Genomic DNA, 21,736 nt, shown 5'->3' on the forward strand with positions numbered 1-21,736 from the left:
GATAGATTGGAAGGAAAAATCAAACAAAAAAACAATTCAAAAGAAAGAAATCCAAAATATTTACAATAGCAAAATAAATATTTAAAAAAAACAGAGATATGGAAACATCTGGAGAGTACATTCTATTCAAATAAAGATTCATAATTTCTTATTTGAAGGTATGCAGAATCAACAGAACAGAGATATGGAAACATCTGGAGAGTATATTCCATTCAAATACAGATTCATAATTTCTTATTAATTGAAGGTATGCAGAATCAATCTCCCTGAGAAGAAGAAGAAGAAGAAGCAGAGAGAGAGAGAGAGAGAGAGAGAGTGTGTGTGTGTGTGTGTGTGTGTGTGTGTGTGTGTGTGTGTGTGTGTGTGTGTGTGTGTGAGAAAACTTCCTTTTCGAAAGATTATTACACTGTCTCTCAAAGGATCATGATTTGCGAGCCAATTTCTTTCGCGTCTATTGGTTTCCAAGTGGCGGTATCGCGGCCTTTAAGTACCCTACTTCTCATTGTTCCCCTGGGTGATTATTTGGCCAAGTGTATGTCATGTCGTGTCCTATCAGGTCGTAGTCTGGTCAGATCTGAGTCTTGTCAGGTTGAAGAATGTGGCACGTACCGCGTCACACTGAACTGTCCAGCATGGAATTGTCTTGTCTTGCACTGTTCCGGATTGCATCGTACAGTGTTGCGCTATATATTGTACAGCGTTGTGCTGTATTTATGTGTGTTATGCTATGCTGTGTTGTGCAGCACTGCGCACTGCTGTGCATGACTGCACAGTGGTGTAGTTTACTGTACTATGCCGTACTGTATTGTATTCCGCTCAGGCAGGAGAACATGTGACATGGTGTTTGCCGTACGCCAGATGCAAGAGAAGTGCCATGAGCAGAACAAGGAGCTCCACGTGGTTTTTGTAGATCTGACTAAAGCCTTCGACACGGTGAACCGCCGAGTTCCTCTTCGCTGATGACTGCGCGCTTGCTGCAAACACCCATGAGGACATGCAGTTCATTATGGACAGGTTCTCAACCTCCTGCAGGCGCTTTGGACTCACCATCAGCCTCAGCAAGACCGAGTCCATGTACCAACCAGCTAGCTCACAGAACGCCAGTGCCTCCACCCCACCTGCAATCAAGATCGACGACACAGAAATCAAGTCAGCCAGTCGACAAGTTTTGCTACCTGGGCAGCACCCTATACAGCAACGGAGCCCTTGATACAGAAGTGACGCTGCGCATCGCCAAGGCCAGCTCCGCCTTTGGCAGACTCAACAACAGGCTGTGGAACAACAAAGGCATCAGGCTCAGCACCAAAATCAAAACCTACAGAGCTGTTGTGCTGACCACCTTGTCGTACTGTTGTGAAACATGGACGACGTATCGCCGTCACATTCAACAACTTGAGCAGTTTCACCAGAGATGCCTACGAAAGATCCTCGGCATAAAGTGGCAAGACACTTGGTACTAGAGAGGAGCGGCCTGCCCAGCATCGAAAGCCTGCTGATCCATTGTCTAGCTACGCTGGACATGACACGTTGTCCGCATGACAGACAGCAGGATCCCGACGATGCTTTTGTATGGCCAGCTGCAGGAAGGCCACCGCGAACTTGGAAGACCCTGCAAGCGCTTCAAGGATACCTTGAAGACAAACCTTAAAGCCTGTGACACAGACATCACTTCTTGGGAAACTGATGCCTTTGACAGCTCTCGCTCGAGGATGCTGTGCTCTAGTGACATAAAGACGTTTGAAAACAAGAGAACGCTGGCCATCAAGGAGAAGCATGAGCGAAGGAAGCAGGGCTCAACTTCTGGAGACGTTTTCCCTTGCAACACCTGTGGGAAGTGCTGCGCATCCAGAATCGGCCTCTTCTCCCATATGAGGACACACACCGACAGATAAGCCTGCCTGCCTACTCATCCGTCGGTCCGACGGGAGACTCCATCACTATTCTGTAGCTGTAGTTTGTCATGTTGCACTGCATCGTGCTGTGCTGAGCTGCGATTTGTTGTCCTAGACTGCACTGTACTATACTGTACCGTACTATATTGTATTTTACTATACTGTAATGTACTGTTATACACTGTACTGCACTGTCTTACTATACTATGCTGCACTGTCCTGTACTGTGATGTACTATATTGTCACGTTATGCGGTGTTGTGATGTTCTGTGATGTGCTGTGTTGACTTATTGTACTGTAGGGTGCAGCACACACACACACACACACACACACACACACACACACACACATATATATATATATATATGTGTGTGTGTGTGTGTGTGTGTGTGTGTGTGTGTGTGTGTGCACAGAGAGAGAGATAGAGGGAACTTGGACCAACCGTTCGTGACTGAACAATGGGAAAGAACTGTTGGCTGACTCTGTTTCGGGTGACAGCAGTCGTTCTCTCTCTCTCTCTCTCTCTCTCTCTCTCTCTCTCTCTCTCTCTCTCTCTCTCTCTTGTTCTGGCCAGTATCTTAATCTGGAGTGATTGTAATTGTTAATCGTATCTTCGTATGGTTTGTTTTCGTTTCATCTCTGAAGACTTTTTGAAAGAAATAACCAGTGAAAGCTTCTTGGGTGCTGCTGTTCGAGAAGAAACTTTCAATCTTTTTAAAATCTATATTATTTGAATGTTTGTTTGGTCATTTATGTATTTGTTTTATATTTCATCAATAACTTATTCATTTGTTCACTCGTTTATTCACGAATACCTTCTGTCCATTAAGCCAGCATCTTCAACACCGAAAAAAGGGGAGTGCCCCAAAACCAGGAGTGCAAATAACAGAAAGAATAAGACACAGAATACAGAACAAAACATTCGCTTTTAACACACACAGAGGATGCGTTTTGAAATACACTGAAAGAGAAAATGGAATACCAGATTGACTTGTCTGGTTTGTCTGAAGTGTAGATTTATGTCACAGATTATATCCATTATCCCACTTTCCGTAAAAAGGTGAAATTTTGTTCTTTTTTCTTTATCGAACTTCTCCACAGACCAAGAAAAATATTGAAAAAAAAAAAATCGAATGGCATCTCTTATCGAGTTCTCTAATCTTCTCGTGTCCTTTTACTCAACTGAATTTCTTTTTCGAAGATACCCTTGAAGGAATCTTTCATTTTCTTGTTATAACGCTTGGGGATAAGAGACATTCTGTTCCCTTGAGCCTGTCAGCGATAGAGCCGAAGATAACTTTGAAGGGGCGGGAAATGAAGTCTGTGTCTAGAATAATAATTGTGTGGCTTGAGAAACGTATGCATGGAGTGATGGCCTAGAGGTAACGCGTCCGCCTAGGAAGCGAGAGAATCTGAGCGCGCTGGTTCGAATCACGGCTTAGCCGATATTTTCTCCCCGTCCACTAGTCCTTGAGTGGTGGTCTGGACGCTAGTCATTCGGATGAGACGGTAAACCGAGGTCCCGTGTGCAGCATGCACTTAGCGTACGTAAAAGAACCCACGGCAACAAAAGGGTTGTTCCTGGCAAAATTCTGTAAAAAAAAAAAAAAAATCCACTTCGATAGGAAAACGAAATAAAACGGCACGCAGGAAAAAAATACAAAAAAATGGGTGGCGCTGTAGTATAGCGACGTGCTCTCCCTGGGGAGAGCAGCCCGAATTTCACACACAGAAATCTGTTGTGGTAAAAAGAGAAATACAATACAATACAATAACGTTGCGTAGCGTTCATGTTCTGCTGTAGTGTAGTGTAGCGTAGTGTAGTGTTGTGTAGCTTAGCGTGGTGTAGTGTGGTGTAATGTTGCGTACGGTTAGGTAGAGTAGAGTCGGGTACTATACGCAACTCTTACTCTACTGTACTGAACTTCTGAAAACTACTGTGCTGAAATGTTAGGAAATCATTTCGCCATAGTCCAGCGCCACCTTTCGCTTATCCTCTGAAGTTGTGATTGTTTTCCTATCAAAACTGAATTTCCTATAATTATTTTTATGTGTATATAATTCGCCTTTCCATAAAAAAATAGTTGTTACTACAGTTCAGTTCAGTTCAGTTATTAAAGGAGGTGTCACTGCGTTCGCTCAAATCCATATACCTTACACCACATCTGGCAAGCAGATGCCTGACCAGCAGCGAAACCCAACGCGCTTAGTCAGGCCATGAGTTACGACAGTTACTACAGTTGTTTCTTAGTGACAACTTTTTCGTTATCCTGGATTTTTTTTTTTTTTTTTTTTAACGTGCGCTATATACACTCTGGATCTCGGTGTCTGGCTTTAACGAAAAGACTAACAACCAGACCATCAATCAAAAGCAAGTACAGGGAATAGAAAAAACAAAGTTTGCGAGTCTCGAAACATTAACCATTGATTTTCGGGTTCCCGTGGTGAGCGCCTTATCCACAGAGCCAACGCTTTCCTATGTCTGTGTGCACTGTGCGGTAATGCCTCACGAAAAACACACTCGTTAACAAAGCGGCAGATATCAATTCATCAAAAAGACAAACTCCACGGACTGGACACAGTCACGACAATCATACTTGTATATTTCGTGCGCACACGCGTGTGTGCATACAAACACATACACAGGCACATACACGCATGCAGAAACACACACACACGCGCGCACTCTAATAATGCCAGTCGGATATGTCGTGCGGACTGGAAGTGTGAATCTCCTGTCTCAAGTCTGATGTCTGATAGCCGTATGAAGTCAAAATCACATACACCGTGAGTACACACACACACACACACACACACACACACACACACATACATACATGCATACATACATACATACATACATACACACTTTCATTTTGAACTGCTTTTTATTTTGTTTTTACGATTAAAATTTCGTATTCAATAAAGCTGTTCTAATATTAATGTTCCTTTTCACCCCACCCCCAGCGTTTTTTTGTTCACTGAATGGCGAGTTGTTTTGTATCAATTGTATTATATCGTTCTGTATTCTTTTATATTCGACTGTACCAGTTTCTGTTCACAACAGATAGTGTGAAATTCGGATTGATTTCCCTGATGAAAGTATATCGTCACTGTAAAGCGCCAACACTTTTTTTTTTTTTTTTTTTTTTTTGGTCTGCGTGCAAGGGTATTTGATATGCTATCATTTTGGACATTTTTTTAAGCTGTTTCTTGCCTTTGTTTTTTCCTTTTGTTGTCGTGTTGTTGTTGTTGTTGTTGTTTTGTTTTGTTTTGTTTTGGTTTTGTTTGTTTTGTTTTTTACATGCGCTAAGTGCATGCTGCACTTTGGCTTATTTATTGTCTCATCCGAAAGACTAGAACCCGAACTGCCACTTACGGTGTAGTGGAGGAGGGGTGATGGTGGAGGTTTTTCCGATCTCCCAGGTCAACGTATGTGCAGACCTGCCAGTGCCTGAACCCCTTTCGTGTGTATACGCACGCAGAAGCTCAAATACGCACGTTAAAGATCCTGTAATCCATGTCAGCGTTCGGTGTGTTCTGGAAACAAGAACATACCCAGCAGGAACACCCCCGAAAACGGAGTATGGCTGCCTACATGGCGGGGTAAATAAACAAAACGATCATACATGTAAAATTTTAAATCTTACATATTTGTCTGAGTGTGTAGGTGTACGTGCCTGACATCTGATTGAATGGCACAGGAAACGAATGATGAACGCTCAATGGCAGCCGTCAGTCGGCTCCACCCAGGTAGGCAGCCTGTTGTGTAAATGACTCCGTGTTTGTAAAGTGCTTAGAGCTTGGTCTCCGACCGAGGATAGGCGCTATATAAGAAACCATATCAATCAGTCAATCAATGGTGGTGCGGGAAATCCCGTTCCGATACAGAACTCGAACCTGGAGACACTGGCTTCCCAGTGGAGCATTGTTATCACTAAGGCACCGCTACAGAGTTTCTCTCTGATTTATAGAGACACGAATCACCGGATGGTTGCAGATGATGCATTAAATACAAAAAAAAGGAAAAAAAAACAAACAAACTCTAACACCCAATCCAAGTTGCTTACCTGGGACGAAAAGGAACTGTTACACGAACCATTTCAGCCGTACGGTTGACGAGGAAAACACTAACCGTATGGTTGCAACAACTGGAACTATCCGTTCAGACCCGTCCGTTCAAAAAACACACGATATTAATTAATCCCTTGACAGCTGAAACGTGATGAAACTGAAATCAGTGTGGCAAGAGTTTGGAGTGATGTTACTACGTTTTGTTTGCTTATTAACAATCATGTGATTGCTGAACAACGGTAACATAATCCAAAGAGGGAAGAAGTTCAAATAAAAGATAGGGGACTGACATCTTCACATTGTAAGCTCTGCCTTACCTCAATGAGCTGACAGCCCCTCACCGACAAGGACACTCTCAATCAGCAGACAGAGGGTTAACTTCCGAACGTATGAATTCCATCCTCACGCCAGTAAGCGCCGATAGTGGGGCACACACGCAAAAGTTACAAAACTCTACACACACACACACACACACACACACACACACACACACACACACACACACACACACACACACACACACACACACACACACACACACACAAGAAAAAAAGGTGGAGACACGTTTCTCAAATTATCGAAATCGAAAACGAAATATCCGAAGTAGGCTTTTCCCATTGGTGTGAGATCCTCTAGAATACGAACTTGAACAGCAAGGCGAAGCAGAGTTGTTATGGTTGGGTAATGGCATTACTGAAATTGAAGACAGAAACAAGATAAAGTCTAGGTTTGCAATGCATCGAGAATCGAGAGGTGTTGTTGCTGATGTGGTTGTTGTTGTTGCTGTTGTTGTTTTGCTTCTTGTTGTTTGTTTACTTTTTTTTTCTACAATCACCAGTATATGTGATGGGACATTAAACAAAATTCATCATCGTTTGCATTTTAAAACAAAGTAAAATCGCTCACACACTATATTTTGCTATTTTGTTTTGCCCACCAGAGTTTGCTCCATCGCATTACAGTCTAAATGTATCACACGAACGGGACAAAAATCCAACGGATCGGACGGTTCTCCTCCACACGACTGAAACGGCCCATGTGACAGTCCCTTAATCAACAGTACAGTTTACTTTGATGGACTGAAGTCGTCTAAAAATTTCAAGTTGACGATTAGGCGTTTGGAAATGTAGACAATATTGTGTTTGATTATTTCACACACAAAATGCACGTAAGCCTATACAAGATCGCGCGCGCGCACACACACACACACACACACACACACACACACACACACACGGGCGCGCACGCACGCACGCACGCACACACACACACACACACACACACACACACACACACACATCACAACACAATATATGCGGGAGCGCGCACGCCTCACGCTCCGCTTTCTTCTTCCCCCTTCGCCCCCACTGCCCACTCCCCACCTCCAGCTACCCCCAATACACACACGCTCGCACACTCTTGCGCAAGCTAGACTATTTCACAAAATCTGACACAGCAAGCAAATCATGAACAATGAAAAAAAAACCCGATGCATCTGATATTGTTCTTTCGTCAGCATGTATCATGCTTTCGTTTCTGGAAGGAAGTTCGCTGCTGGGCACATCTCCAACGCTGTCTTCTTCACCAGACGAACAGGCCTGCAAAGCTACAATACAAAACAAAAACAAAACGAAACAAACAAACAAACACGCAAACACACCGTGCGACAAGTTGATAAACTAGATTTGTATGAGGTCAAGAGCTTCGAACATTCAACCATAAACAGTCACTTTCGTTCCTGAATTACATCAGAGCACACACTTCAAACCTCAAGGGCGCAGAGGCACAAGTTCACATGGCCATCTTGCTCGCGAGCGAAAGGTACTGTAAAATGTTGCGTGTGTGCGTGTGTTTGTGTGTGTGTGCGCGCGCGCGCATGTGTGTGTGTGAGTGTGTGTGTGTCTGTCTGTGTATGTGTGTGTGCGCGCGCGCGCGCGCATGTGTGTGCGTGTGCGTATGTGTGTGTGTGTGTGTGCATGTGTGTATGTGTGTATGCGCGCGCACGCGCATGCGATTGTGCGTGTGTGTGTGTGTGTGCGTATGTGTCTGTGTGTGTGTGTGCGCGCGCGCATGTGTGTGTGTGTGTGTGCGCGCGCGCGCATGTGGGTGTGGGGGTGAGTGTGTGTGTGTGTGTGTGCGTGTGTGTGTGTGTGTGTGTGCGCGCGCATGTGGGTGTGTGTGTGTGTGTGTGTGTGTGTGTGTGTGTGTGTGTGTGTGTGTGTTCGTGTGTATGTAGGTGTCGCGAGCACGCGTGCGCTATTTCAGCATTTAGTGAGAAAGTAAGCTAAACCACATTAATTTTAAATCAAGTCATTTTACATGATTATGTCCACCGTGTTGCTATGTTGATTATTCCCTTATTGTCAATTTTGAAGAGGTCAACCTTTATCACATTATATGGTTTGAAGGAGACACCCTCCTGCATGTTTATAATCGTGATTATTATCTGAGAGGTTTACATCAGCTTAGCATTTGATCAAGCAATGTGTCTCTTTTGTTGAGTCATACTGATTGAACGTGATTCTTGTGCATTGTTAGTGTAGCATACACGACACGTGACTTTATCTTGTTGATATAATAAACTGCTCTGCATTCTGTATCACAGTATTGTTAAGTTGAAGACTTCTTCAGCACAGTATTGTTTATCAACCGCTCCACGTTTTGGGGAGAACGGAAATGACTGTATTCCTTTAACGTGGTTTCCCACCATTAGTGTTCTCTTAGAGTCACGGTTACCTAAAACTTGCTGTGTTGTGTGTGTCACCACTTCTTTTCCCTGAGGAGTTTCATCTTGTTCTTGTACAGGTCAAAATAACCCGTGGATCCCTGTGCCGGCTGGGGGAGAAACTTGGTGTCGCCCATCCCGGGCAGACCCGGCGTCGTCCTGATGCTCTCGTCAGGCTCTGCCTTCAGCCTGTTCAGGTCCTCCCAGCTTCTGTTCAGCTGGTGCTGCCGCTGCTGCTGAGGCAGATGCTGCCCCTTCTTGCGCCGCAGTCCAGCGCCACCCCCACCACCACCACCACCACCACCGCCGCCGCCACCACCTGCCCAGGGTTTGGACTGGCGTGCTGCGTTCTTGGCTGGGACTGGCGGCAGAGCCAGGGTGGGGTGATGGTGCTGTTGGGGGGCGGGTGGGGGTTGGGTGTACGCGTCCTCCACCCAGCCTCTCAGCTGCCGCACCTTGATCTCCGAGTCGTTCTGTTTCCGCTCCAGGTTTCCCACTCGGTCCAACAGAGCGTTCCGCTCTGACTGTCGCTGGGTGATCTCGATGTTGCGCTCCACGATCAGCTGCCGGAGCTTTTTGTTGTCGTCCTGAAGCTTCCGGTTAGCGGTGCTGATCTCGGTCACGTCTCTCTTCAGCAGCTCCTCCCTCTCCTCCTCCAGCATCCTCACCTTGGTCCTCAGTTGCTCGTTTCGCAGGTTCACGTCGTACGCCTGTCGCTCCAGGTCCTGCTCGCGCTGCTTCCTCGCCTTGAGCTCCTCCTCCAGTTTGTCCCTGGAACCCCGTTCACCCTCCAGCTTCTTGATGTAACGCCGTGCCTCCGTCACGGCTTCCGAGGTGGTGGCCAGCTCCCGGTTCAGACGTTCTGCTTCCAGCCTGGCCTCCGTCCTCTCCTGCTTCATCTTGTGGTTGGCGGACAGGCTGTCCTCGATCTCGTTCTTCAAGGAGCGGACTCTGGCCTTCATGTTGATCACGTCCTTCTCCACCTGCTTGGTGTCTTCCAGGTCGTCCTCCAGCCGTTTGACGTTCCGCTTGGCGGTGTCCACCTGCCGCTTCAGCTCCGCTATCTGGGTGTCTTTTTCTTCCGACATGGCTTTCAGTCCCTTGCACTCGGACTCTTTCAGCCTGAGGGAGTTCTTAGCGGTGTCCTTTTCTTTTTCCAGCACCTCGTACCTACGGTTTGCCTCGTTCAAGTCTTTCTTGACGTCCTCCAGCTTATTCTTTGCGAATTCCAGTTCTTGGTTCACTTCTTTGAGCTCCAGTTCCGTGTTCGTCTCAGTCTTCATGGCTCTCATGAGTTCGTCCAGCTCAGTCTTCTTCTGATCCAGACGCTCAATCATTTCTTTGTTTTCAGCCTCCATCCTCTCTACCTTCCTCTCCATGGAGTTGTTCTTGGTCTGGAGGTTGATGAGGTCGGCCTGAAGCTTTTTGTTTTCGTTCTGGACGGCAGCCAGTTTGTCCAGCTGCGTGGACTCCGCCGTCCTGACGTTGTTCTTCAGCTTCATCTTCTCGTTCTCCAGCTCCATGATCCGCTTCTCCAGCTCGGCCTGCTTGGTCTTCAGCTTGTTGTTCTCCACGTACAGCGCGTCCCACTGCCGGCTCTTGCTGTCCGCCTCGGCCAGCTTGGATCTCAGACGTTCGTTCTCCGCGTCCATCTCCTGCTTCTCCCCCGTCGTCTTGGCGACCATGGTGACCAGGTCCTGCTTCTCCCGCCTCAGCTCCTTCAGCTCCAGGGAACCTGTCGTTCAGCGCGCGCGCGCACACACACACACACACACACACACACACACACACACACACACACACACACACCACAAAACACACGCACGTACATACACACGCACACACACTCACACACACACACACACACACACACACACACACACACACACGTGTGAGATTGATGTAAAGCAAAACAAAACAATAAAACGTTTGGTGAAGGGTGCTCAGCATCTCAAAAATAGTTAACCTGTGGCTTTCGCTCTCCCTGTCAAAATGAAGAAAATAATGATGATAATATCTCTATCACAGCCTTACATATGCTTTATACTCGTGCTGCCTTAAGACAAAGTTGACATCCAAATGGACCTGACTAGAAATTTTGCTTTGTTTTAGTCTGTGTGTCCGTTTATCGGTTTGTAGTTGTTGCTGTTTGGGAGGTGTTTTGTTTTGCTGTGTCGGTCTTTGACCATTTTCATTTATCCATGCAAAAAAAAAAAAATTAACAATGATTTCCACAGCTATTGATCCTGAACAGGCGCTTCTGAATTTGTATCAAAGGATAAAACAAACAACAACAACAAAAAGCATTCATTAGCCCACTGAATTAGTGGAAAAGATCTGAAACAGCACTGATTTCCCAGTATCTTCAACACAGAAATACCGTCAAATATAGACATATGAAATGAAATTTATCTTCAGTACCCTCTTGCTCCTTTACTAAAACGAGATGCATTTTTTTCTGTATTCTGCCTGTCTTGTCAGTCTGTCTTCCCGTAGGTGTTGCATTTATCCATTCATTCATTCATTCATCATCATTCATTCGTTATTATTTATTTATTTATTTATTTATTTGTTTGTTTGTTTATCTATTTATTTATTCATTTACCTATTCATTTATCATCTATTTGTTTATTTAATTATTATTTACATACCCATCTATCTGTCTATTTTGTCGTTTATTTCGTTCTAACATTTTCATTTTCACAACTGACTGAACAATTATCCTTATATAGTAAACCACCCTCAAGCCTTCATCAAGACTATTAAATAATATGTACAAAAGATGATTCGGCACAAATCGACACAAGTGTGACAGGATTCAATACGTCGATTGCACCACACTGACTATGACATTCTTGTAATTATCACAAACGAATACATAAATTGCACCAGACGTGTTCCACATGGGAACAATAACCAAAAAACTCGTTTCGACATGTCTATGCCAGTTCATCATGATTGAAACAGATCAGTCGCGGCCAGGTGAAATACACATCGTCAGATTTCAGCGTCAGTGAAGTGTGAACTCGACTCAAACGGCATTGACTAAAACCTCCCGGCCGTGTCGTAGCTGCGTTATAGAATCACCTGTTGCTAGTATTCATAACAGCATTGAGTATGTCGCAAACAAGATAGAGATACAGAGAGAGAGAGGGGGTGGGGGGCAGAGAGAGGGACAGACAGAGACAGAGATACAGACAGAGAGAGAACTCAGAAACATTCTAATGTAAATTAACAAATAATGAGGCCAGGAGATGAAATGATTACTGAACAAATAGTAAAGAGTGGTAACTCTCTCCGTTCACAAGGTACACAACTTCAAGTCAGTCAGACTTTGTAGTGGGGCCCATGGCTGATGTACATTAGAATGTACACAACTTCAAGTCAGTGCTGCTTACGCTACCGATTCAGCTAGCAAGAGAGTTAACACTCTTTACTGTTTGTTAGTCATTTCATCTCATGGCCTCATTATTTGTTAATTTCCAGTTGAAAAACCACCGAGGCAACCATGTGTTTGTTCTGTATTGTCCATGTGTTCTGTGTGGCTAGTTCAGGATTAAAGAGGCTATGCCAGTCTTGAATAAAAACTAATTTGTGTTTGCACATTTCTTCTGTCTTTGCTGCTGTTTGCACATGTCAAATGATCGGTATAAGGACAGGCCCGGCGCTTCCTTTTTTTGAGGAATTGTCTGGGTTTGTTTCAATGTACCTTTTATTTACCTGTGTGCTAGCTGAATCGGTAGCGATAGCAGCACTGACTTGAAGTTGTGTACATTCTAATGTACATCAGCCATGGGCCCCACTCCAAAGTCGGACTGGGGTGGGGAAGGAGTCAAAAGAAAAGGACAATTCATGCGCATTCTGCATGTACAGAGAGAGAGAGAGAGACAGGCAGACAGACAGAGACGGACAGACACAGTCACAAACAGAGGAGAGGGGGGGGGGAGTGCCAGGAACAGATGTCACAGTTGTTGTGGAGATATGGGGAATAGCTGATACCAAGTGAGAACCTTAAAATGACCTGATAATTTGAAGTAGTGAACACTGTGTAAAAGATATACTTTCATGCGACATGGAGTGTTAGATAATTTATATTAGGAAAGAGGACATCTTTCACAACTTCATCGACTTCAAGAAGGCATTCGATCGGGTGTGGCACAGCGGCCTCTGGCAAGTACTGAGAGGCTTTAACATTGATGAAGGGCTCATTCAACAAGGCCATCTACGAACATTCCAGCAGCGCAGTGCTCCTCAACAATCAACAAGGACAATTCTTTCGGACCACAATCGGAGTCAGGCAAGGATGCCTATTATCCCCAGTACTTTTCAACATCTTTCTGGAGAGAATCATGCAAGAGGCCCTCGAAGACCACCACACTTCCATCATCATTGGCGGCAGGCCAGTCTGCAATCTTCGATTCGCAGACGACATCGACCTCATGGGGGGCACTAACACCGAGCTCCAGTATCTAACAAACAGACTTACTACAAGAGCAAGTGCTTACGGCATGGAGGTCAGCACAAAGAAGTCAAAGGTCATGGTCAACAGCACAACTAACATCAGTGCCAACATAACCATGAATGGTGAGCCCTTGGAAGAAGTGACCAGCTTCAAGTACCTGGGAGCAACCCTGTCCAAAGACGGCACCTGCACAACAGAAATCCGAAATAGGATTAATTCTGCAACGGCAGCGATGGCCAGACTGAACAGGATATGGAAGAGCAACATCAGATTCCACACAAAATTCCTGCTCTACAAGTCACTAGTGGTCTCCATCCTCTTATATGGATGTGAGACATAGACACTGATGGCAGAAACAGAAGGAAGAATCCAAGCATTCGAAACCAAGTGCTTGAGGAGACTACTACACATCTCCTACAAGGAGCACAAGACCAATGACTATGTGCGGAACCTGGTCAGCAACCTTGTTGGGCCCCAAGAACTACTGCTGGTGACTGTCAAACGACGGAAGATGGCATGGTTTGGTCACGTCATACGACATAACACCCTCTCCAAAACCATCCTGCAAGGGACTGTAGAGGGAGGGCGCAGACGGGGGCGGCAGAGAAAGAGCTGGTCCGACAACGTCAAGGAATGGACCAAAATGACGATGCCAGATCTCCTCACGACAGCTGCCAACAGAACGGCGTGACGATCTATGACATCTTCCTCATGTCCCCCCAACGACCCCAGCGGTCGAGGGAATGAGTGAGTGAGTGAGTGATTTGGAAAGAACAGTGGATTTACTATGACACATTACTAAGTAAGATGTGATAACTAAGTGCATTAAATAATTGATACCAAGAACTATAGGGTGGTCGCCACTTCAGGACTGAGTCACCTTTTCTGGCAGACTGAGCCATCGTACACCTAGTTTGAGTTGGGAAATTTATGAAGTTTACTTTCATTATTCCTCGACCAGATTTAGCTGGAACTCTTTTCTGATGCTTTTGCCATTGCCTTGAGAGCCCGTGTCCTCTCTCTGCCAGAAATCGACAGCTGTTTCATGAATCTGTAGGCAGATGCGCTCACAAACCCTCTTGCACCAATCTCTATGGCGATGACATTGGGTTGGAAGCCAAATAAATAATAACACTAAGTAAGGGCGGTAATGCTCATGTGAGCGGGTGTCTTGAATAATTAATACTAAGTTCAAACAGTAACTCCAGTGTGACGACTAGATGTTTTGAACTGTCAACATTAAGTAAGAACAGAAACTTTAATGTGACCAAACACCTTAAATCGTTAATACTAAATAAGAGCAGTAACTCTAATATGACCAGCTATCTTAAATTATAAACTAAGTAAAACATCAACTCCCTGTCACCTGATGTCAGGCAAAAGAAAATGTTGCTTAGCATATATGTACACATGGTATGTGCGGAAACAATTTTCACAGCATTCATAGAAACTTCTTGCTAATATCGAAGTTATCAATGGGAGGCTAACAAGATTAAGGTGACTGCTGTATGACTGTGGCCGGTTTCTGTCAAAGCTGGTTGAAATGAGTTGCACGAGAAGTGGGGGAAGAGGAAAATGGATGGGTCTGGAAATAATTCTTCTGTATCATATAATCAACTGTGCATAAGCTGACTGGAAACCGCGAAACAACACTGGTTTGGAGTTTTCAGTCTTTGTCTTCATGAAAACAATGACAAGATTCATTGACCTCGTTTACATAACCCAACACTTTCTTTCTTCTTGTTTGTCGCGAAGTTAGATGCAAAAACTCTTAAGATTCAAAATCAGAGAATTAAACTGACGAAAACGTAATCATCAACAATAACAATATTACATTTTGTACTTTACTTAATTCCTCCTCCTCCTCTTCCTCCTCCTCTCCTCTTTCTGTTTCTTCTTCTTCGCCACCTCCTCCTAATCGTGTTTATTATCACCAACACCATCATGATTATCGTCATCATCATCACTTCAAGTCTAAGGCTTTTAAGGAATCAGAATCAGAATACCTTTAGCATATTGTAGAGAAAATAAGTGTGGTGAAGTCTGCGATACATACAAATTATAAGCAAAACGGTAAAATTTGGCATACAACATACACATAACAAAATAGCACTCAACTCAATCATGGCAAAGCAAGTCCGATAACTTTCCATCATTTAAAACACACACATACACGTGCGCACGCGCGTCAAATCATGCGGACTGATCCACATACACCACACCACGTTTGCTGTGGGGGGAGTGTGGGGGGGTAGGAGCGAAAAAAATCATCACCAGTGGGAGCAGAAGCAGCAGTAATTATGATGGAGGTGGTGTCAATACCAGAGAGAAAACAATCTGAGAGCTTAAAGCAAGAGGAAAAGAACCCGCTGTTCTGACGGATGCAGTGACCGTGTATGGCCAACGATGTTCTCTCTCTCTCTCTCTCTCTCTCTCTCTCTCTCTCTCTCTCTCTCTCTCTCTTAAGGAAGCACTGACGCCATGTTTACGAGTGCCCTGGTCCCACTCCACAACCAACTGCTTCCATGTTAGTCGCTGGTTACGACAAACGGAATCGGAAGCATTTCGCTTTCCGCTACATCCTGTGCATCTCTGCAACATTAGTATTTTGTGCAGCTCATCGATCTCCGACAAGTGTCGGCTGGTGTGTTTCAAGTGTTGGGAATGATTTTACAGTAGCAGACCTGATTTAGCCACACTCACAGACAGACAGACAGACAGACAGACACACACACACACACACACACACACACACACACACACGCGCGCGCGCGCGCGCGCGCGCGCGCGCGCGCGCATATATATATATATATATATAAACATATATATCACAAATACAAAGACGTTTGCAAACGTGACATGAAGGCACTTGAGATCAACACTGAGTCCTGGGAGGACCTTGCAGATGACCGCAACAGATGGAGAAGCACTCTCAAGAATCAGCTACGGATTGGTGAGGACAAACCGTCAGCTGCTGCAGCAGAAAAGCGAGCTCGCAGAAAAGGGATGGCAACCGACAGACCAGCATCAGCTTACAAATGTGACCGCTGCGACAGAGACTGTCTCTCTCGCATCGGTCTCTACAGTCACAGGCGATGCTGCTTGGTCCAAGCAGACAACCCAATTAGACATTAGGTCGGATATACTCTATCCATGGTCAGCCATGGCCGAAGGAGGACTACTTATTCACCGACCCGATTACCTTTTCTATCTATTAGAAATAGCATTGGTAATGTTTGTCCAAGAAGAAATGAAAACAAAGTTTTAAATAAAAGGACGGCGAGGGGGATACGGGGGTGTGGGTGTGTGTGTGTGTGGGGGGGGGGGGTAATTTGAAATCATAAGAAAAAGAATTACAGTTGACTCATTCCATAGTGAATGGTCATCACAGATAAGATTGCAGCAACTGAAAAAATGCGCTAGGCATTCTAAAAACACATTGACTCAACTGTCGTTGTACTAACTTCTCTAGCTCTCAGTATTTAACTGAATGTCACTGCCAAGCTTTAGCCACGAGTGAGTCACAAGCGGACTGACGCTATCAGCGGAACTTATGTATGTTTGGCTTTTCGAGATAGCCTGTTGGTGATTTAATGCAGTTTAACGATCAGTTGGTTGTAAGGAGTAGCATTTTCGCTCTCAGTGAACTCCTGGACATAAACGCTGCCAACGAATATAAGACCATGAATTCATTGATATTTGTAAAAGAAACGTGGTGTAGTGGGAGGGAAAGCTGAAAAAGTTCTGTCACAAGGTTTGACTGGTTGGCTGGTGGCATGCTTTCTTTCTTTCTTTCTTTCTTTCTTTTCTTTTTTTTCGGCGGGGGTGGGGGGATGGGTTAAGGACTGGAGGGTGAAGAGGGGAGGGGGGTGAGCAGACATGATACTCTGCCCAGTATATGTAGTGTTTATGACTTCAAAGGCAGGCAAAATTACAAACACATCTTTAAGTCTTTTTTATAATTCTTTCTTTTCTTTTGACAGTTTTTTTTCTGTAATTTTCTCGTAGATTCCCTTCTGTGGATGCTGCAGGTATTTCCTGCGGGAACCCAGCACAACAACAGCAATCACACCACCTACCTACCTACCTACCCACCTACCTACCTGCCTAAAACGTACCTACCTACCTACCTATCTACCCAGTTATCTACCAACGTACCTACCTACTACCCACTTACCTACCATCGTGCCTACCTACCCACTTACCTACCAACGTACCTACCTACCTACCCACTTACCTACCAATGTAACTACCTACCTACCCACTTACCTACCATCGTGCCTACCTACCCACTTACCTACCAACGTACCTACCCACCCACTTACCTACCAACGTAACTACCTACCTACCCACTTACCTACCATCGTGTCTACCTACCCACTTACCTACCAACGTACCTACCCACCCACTTAGCTACCAACGTAACTACCTACCTACCCACTTACCTACCAACGTACCCAACTACCCACTTACCTATCAACGTACCCACCTACCCACTTACCTACCTACCTACTTACCCACCCACTTACCTACAACGTACCTAACTACCTACCCACCCACTTACCTGCCAAGGTACCTACCTACCCACCCACTTACCTACCAACGTAGCTACCTACCTACTTACCCACCCACTTACCTACCAACGTACCTACCTACCCACTTACCTACCAACGTACGTACTTTCCTACCTACCTACCTATCCACTTACCTACCAACATACCTACTTACCTACCTACCTACCCACCCACTTACCTACCAACGTACGTACTTACCTACCTACCTACCTATCCACTTACCTACCAACATACCTACTTACCCACCCACCCACCAACCTACCTACCTGCCTACCCACATACCTCCATACACCTTGGTCTCTTAGGATTCCAGCTTGTTGGTGAGCTGTCTGTTGTTTGCCGAAAACTTTACCTACCTACCTGTCTGCCTACCCACTTCAACCTTCCATTCTAACTACCTACCTACCTCCCCACCTACCTGTTTACCTACCTGTCTACCTACCCACATACCTCCATACACCTTGGTCTCGTAGGCCTCCAGCTTGTTGGTGACCTATTGTCTGCCGACAGCTTTACCTACATACCTACCTGTCTACCTACATGTCCACCTGTCTACCTACCCACATACCTCCATACACCTTGGTCTCGTAGGCCTCCAGCTTGTTGGTGACCTATTGTCTGCCGACAGCTTTACCTATATACCTACCTATCTACCTGTCTACCTACATGTCCACCCGTCTACCTACCCACATACCTCCATACACCTTGGTCTCGTAGGCCTCCAGCTTGTTGGTGACCTATTGTCTGCCGACAGCTTTACCTGCCTACCTATCTACCTGTCTACCTACATGTCCACCTGTCTACCTACCCACATACCTCCATACACCTTGGTCTCGTAGGCCTCCAGCTTGTTGGTGACCTATTGTCTGCCGACAGCTTTACCTGCCTACCTATCTACCTGTCTACCTACATGTCCACCTGTCTACCTACCCACATACCTCCATACACCTTGGTCTCGTAGGCCTCCAGCTTGTTGGTGAGCTGCCTGTTGTCTGCCGACAGCTTTACCTACCTACCTACCTACCTATCTACCTGTCTACCTACATGTCCACCTGTCTACCTACCCACATACCTCCATACACCTTGGTCTCGTAGGCCTCCAGCTTGTTGGTGAGCTGCCTGTTGTCTGCCGACAGCTTTACCTACCTACCTACCTACCTATCTACCTGTCTACCTACATGTCCACCTGTCTACCTACCCACATACCTCCATACACCTTGGTTTCGTAGGCCTCCAGCTTGTTGGTGAGCTGCCTGTTGTCTGCCGACAGCTCCTGACTCTGCCTGAGGGCAGCCTTGACTTCCTCTTCCAGCTGAAGGATCCGCTGCTGGTACGTCCTCTCGTTCTTCAGCAGCTGGTCCCGCTCTGCTGTCACCTGGGGAAGGAAGGTGTTTGTAATATTTGTGTCATTTGTATTTGTATTAATCTTTCTTTTTATCACAACAGATTTCTCTGTGTGAAATTCGCGCTGCTCTCCCCCAGGGAGAGCGCGTCGCTACACCCAGAACGCCACCCACTGTTTTGTATTTTTTTCTGCTTTTTTGACTCACTTGTGTAAACAAAATGAGTCTATGTTTTAACCCGGTGTTCGGTTGTGTGTGTGTGTGTGTGTGTGTGTGTGTGTGTGTGTGTGTGTGTGTGTGTGTGTGTGTGTGTCTGTGTCTGTGTCTGTGTGTCCGTGTGTCCGTGGTAAACTTTAACATTGCCATTTTCTCTGCAAATACTTTGTCAGTTGACACCAAATTTGGCATAAAAATAAGAAAAATTCAGTTCTTTCCAGTCATCTTGTTTAAAACAATATTGCACATCTGGGATGGGCACACAAAAAATTAATAAAAGAAGCCAAATTATATGCAAACTGAATTTACTGTTATACATATATTTTTTTATTCTCTAAACTTGGCACTTTCATCTGATATTCTGACACAACAACAAGAGTAGTCATTTTTATCACTTTTTGTTCAAACAGGAACTTCTTTTGCTAAGCATGGAAGTTATATTTATTTTGCATGTCTTTGGTGCATATAGTAATAAAAATGGGAAATTAATCTGTAATTAATGTTAAGGGTCTTAATTTGCTTTAAACTGATCTTTCTCATCTTAAACATTACATTTTGAAATTATACTCAATACATAAAAAGCTTGTGTGTTTTACTCTCAGTGTACAGGGCTTTCACTATGTTCATTAGCCCAAGTGGTCTTTTTCGGAAAATACTAAAATCAATACGACGAGTGGACTTTATAGTCTATTGGCTGAGCCCTGAAGGTCATGGGCAAAATTCAATTGCGTACACATATTTATACATATTCAAAGCGCGTGCTCATATTATTCGCGAACGCGAACGATGTCATTTTGTTTCAAGTTGTTGACCTGCCCGTTCAATCCTATATTCAATCGACTATATACGATAACATGTGATGGAAAGTTGGAGAAGGAGACCGTTAAATATTTATTCAGAGAAAGATTTGTGAACGTCTCATCACTTACTGGACTATGCCCAAAACTGCCATAAAAAATATTCATAGAATCGGTCGGAATTTACTGTTAGAAATAATAAACCATGAGAGTTCATACCCTTGAATTGATGAAACGCAAAAAATTTTTAGTCTTGACTTTTCTCAAAATGAAGTCCTTTTCACTTCATACGACGTTTAGAAGTACTTGTACTTGGCTCTACATGTTATTAGTTTAACACAATACTCAATTTTCATATCAACTTTAAAACTATAAAACTAGAATGAACATAAAAGAGAAATTGTATCGACCGTGTCAACCGGGTGTAACTAAACTTGGACATCTATCTAGATCCAGAGAAAACGGCTAAACGTTGCAGTGTGATTGCAGCGATAGCCACGTCTCCTTTACTCCGGACTTAAAAAGAATTTTTAATTGCCCTTAAAGATTTTTTGAATGCCCAAGATACACGAGAATAATATTATTTAAACAGCGTTCTCAATGCGAATGCCGCAATCGATTTATCGCCCTTTAGAAAAGCATGTTTAAGTGTTATATTTTTGAACGTCAGTTAAGGAGCTACGATAGTGTAATGGGTAAGACAGTTTTTTTCTCACCCAAACACGCGGGGTTCGAATCTGCCGTTTGGACTTTTTTCTTTTTTCTTTTTTTTTTTTTTCTTTTTCTTCTAACCCGAAGCTTTATAACAACAAATACTGAACACATTTTAACGATTAGAGGTTTTTTTAAAGTGCATCACAAGTGAGCCTTGAAGGCCTTGCCTCACTTGTTTTTGTTTTTTTGTTTTTTGGGGTTTTTTTGTTGTTGTTGTTTGGTTGGTTGGTTGGGTTGTTTTGTTTTTTTTTGGGGGGGGGGTTGTTGTTGTTGTTTTGTTTTTGTTTTGTTTTTTCTATCGAAGTGGATTTTTCTACAGAATTTTGCCAGGGACAACTCTTTTGTTGCCGTGGGTTCTTTCACGTGCGCTAAATGAATGCTGCAGACGGGACCTCAGTTTATCGTCTCAACCGAATGACTAGCATCCAGATCACCACTCAAGGTCTAGTGGAGGGGGAGTAAATACTGGCGACTGCCGGTGTTATTCGAACCAGTACGCTCAGATTCTCTCGCTTCCTATGTGGACGCGTTACCTCAAGGCCATCACTAGTAGTAGTTCTAGTGGTGGTAGTAGTAGTAGCAGTATTTGTTGTTGGTGTTGTTTTTGTTGTACTTTAATAAGTCCATTTGTCAGATGGGTAAACGTAGTTCTTAAAGTCTTTAAAAGTTGTAAAAGGAGGAAAAGGAATATTTTGGCAGTTTTATCACTCAGATTGAGAGAAGATCATTATCAATGAGCCTAAGATGTTTACCCTCACCCCATGCTCTGTCTCTGTCTCTGTCTCTGTCTCTCTCTCTCTCTCTCTCTCTCTCTCTCTCTTTCTCCAACATGCTTACATGTCTGTGTGTCTCATAGAGCAACGGCAGATGTGTAAGTCGGCCAAAGTGCTAATGTCTTCACCGTTGGAAAATAAAGATTCATTCATTCATTCATTCTCT

At 44.5% G+C, this 21,736-nt stretch overlaps 1 protein-coding gene across 1 annotated transcript in view; it reads right to left on the reverse strand.

Moving 5' to 3' along the window:
• Positions 1 to 8,215: 8,215 nt before the first annotated feature.
• Positions 8,216 to 21,736, reverse strand: part of LOC143292530 (uncharacterized) — a 16,169-nt gene continuing 2,648 nt past the window's right edge. Inside the window, exons 2-3 of the mRNA XM_076602910.1 lie at positions 18,934 to 19,102; positions 8,216 to 10,426 (exon numbers count right to left, since the gene is read on the reverse strand). Coding sequence (XP_076459025.1) covers positions 8,727 to 10,426; positions 18,934 to 19,102 — 1,869 coding nt within the window. The 3' untranslated portion in view covers positions 8,216 to 8,726. The remainder of the gene's footprint in view (positions 10,427 to 18,933; positions 19,103 to 21,736) is intronic.

This window comes from Babylonia areolata, chromosome 1 (genome assembly GCF_041734735.1).
Source record: "Babylonia areolata isolate BAREFJ2019XMU chromosome 1, ASM4173473v1, whole genome shotgun sequence".
In the NCBI taxonomy this organism is placed as follows: Eukaryota; Metazoa; Mollusca; class Gastropoda; order Neogastropoda; family Buccinidae; genus Babylonia; species Babylonia areolata.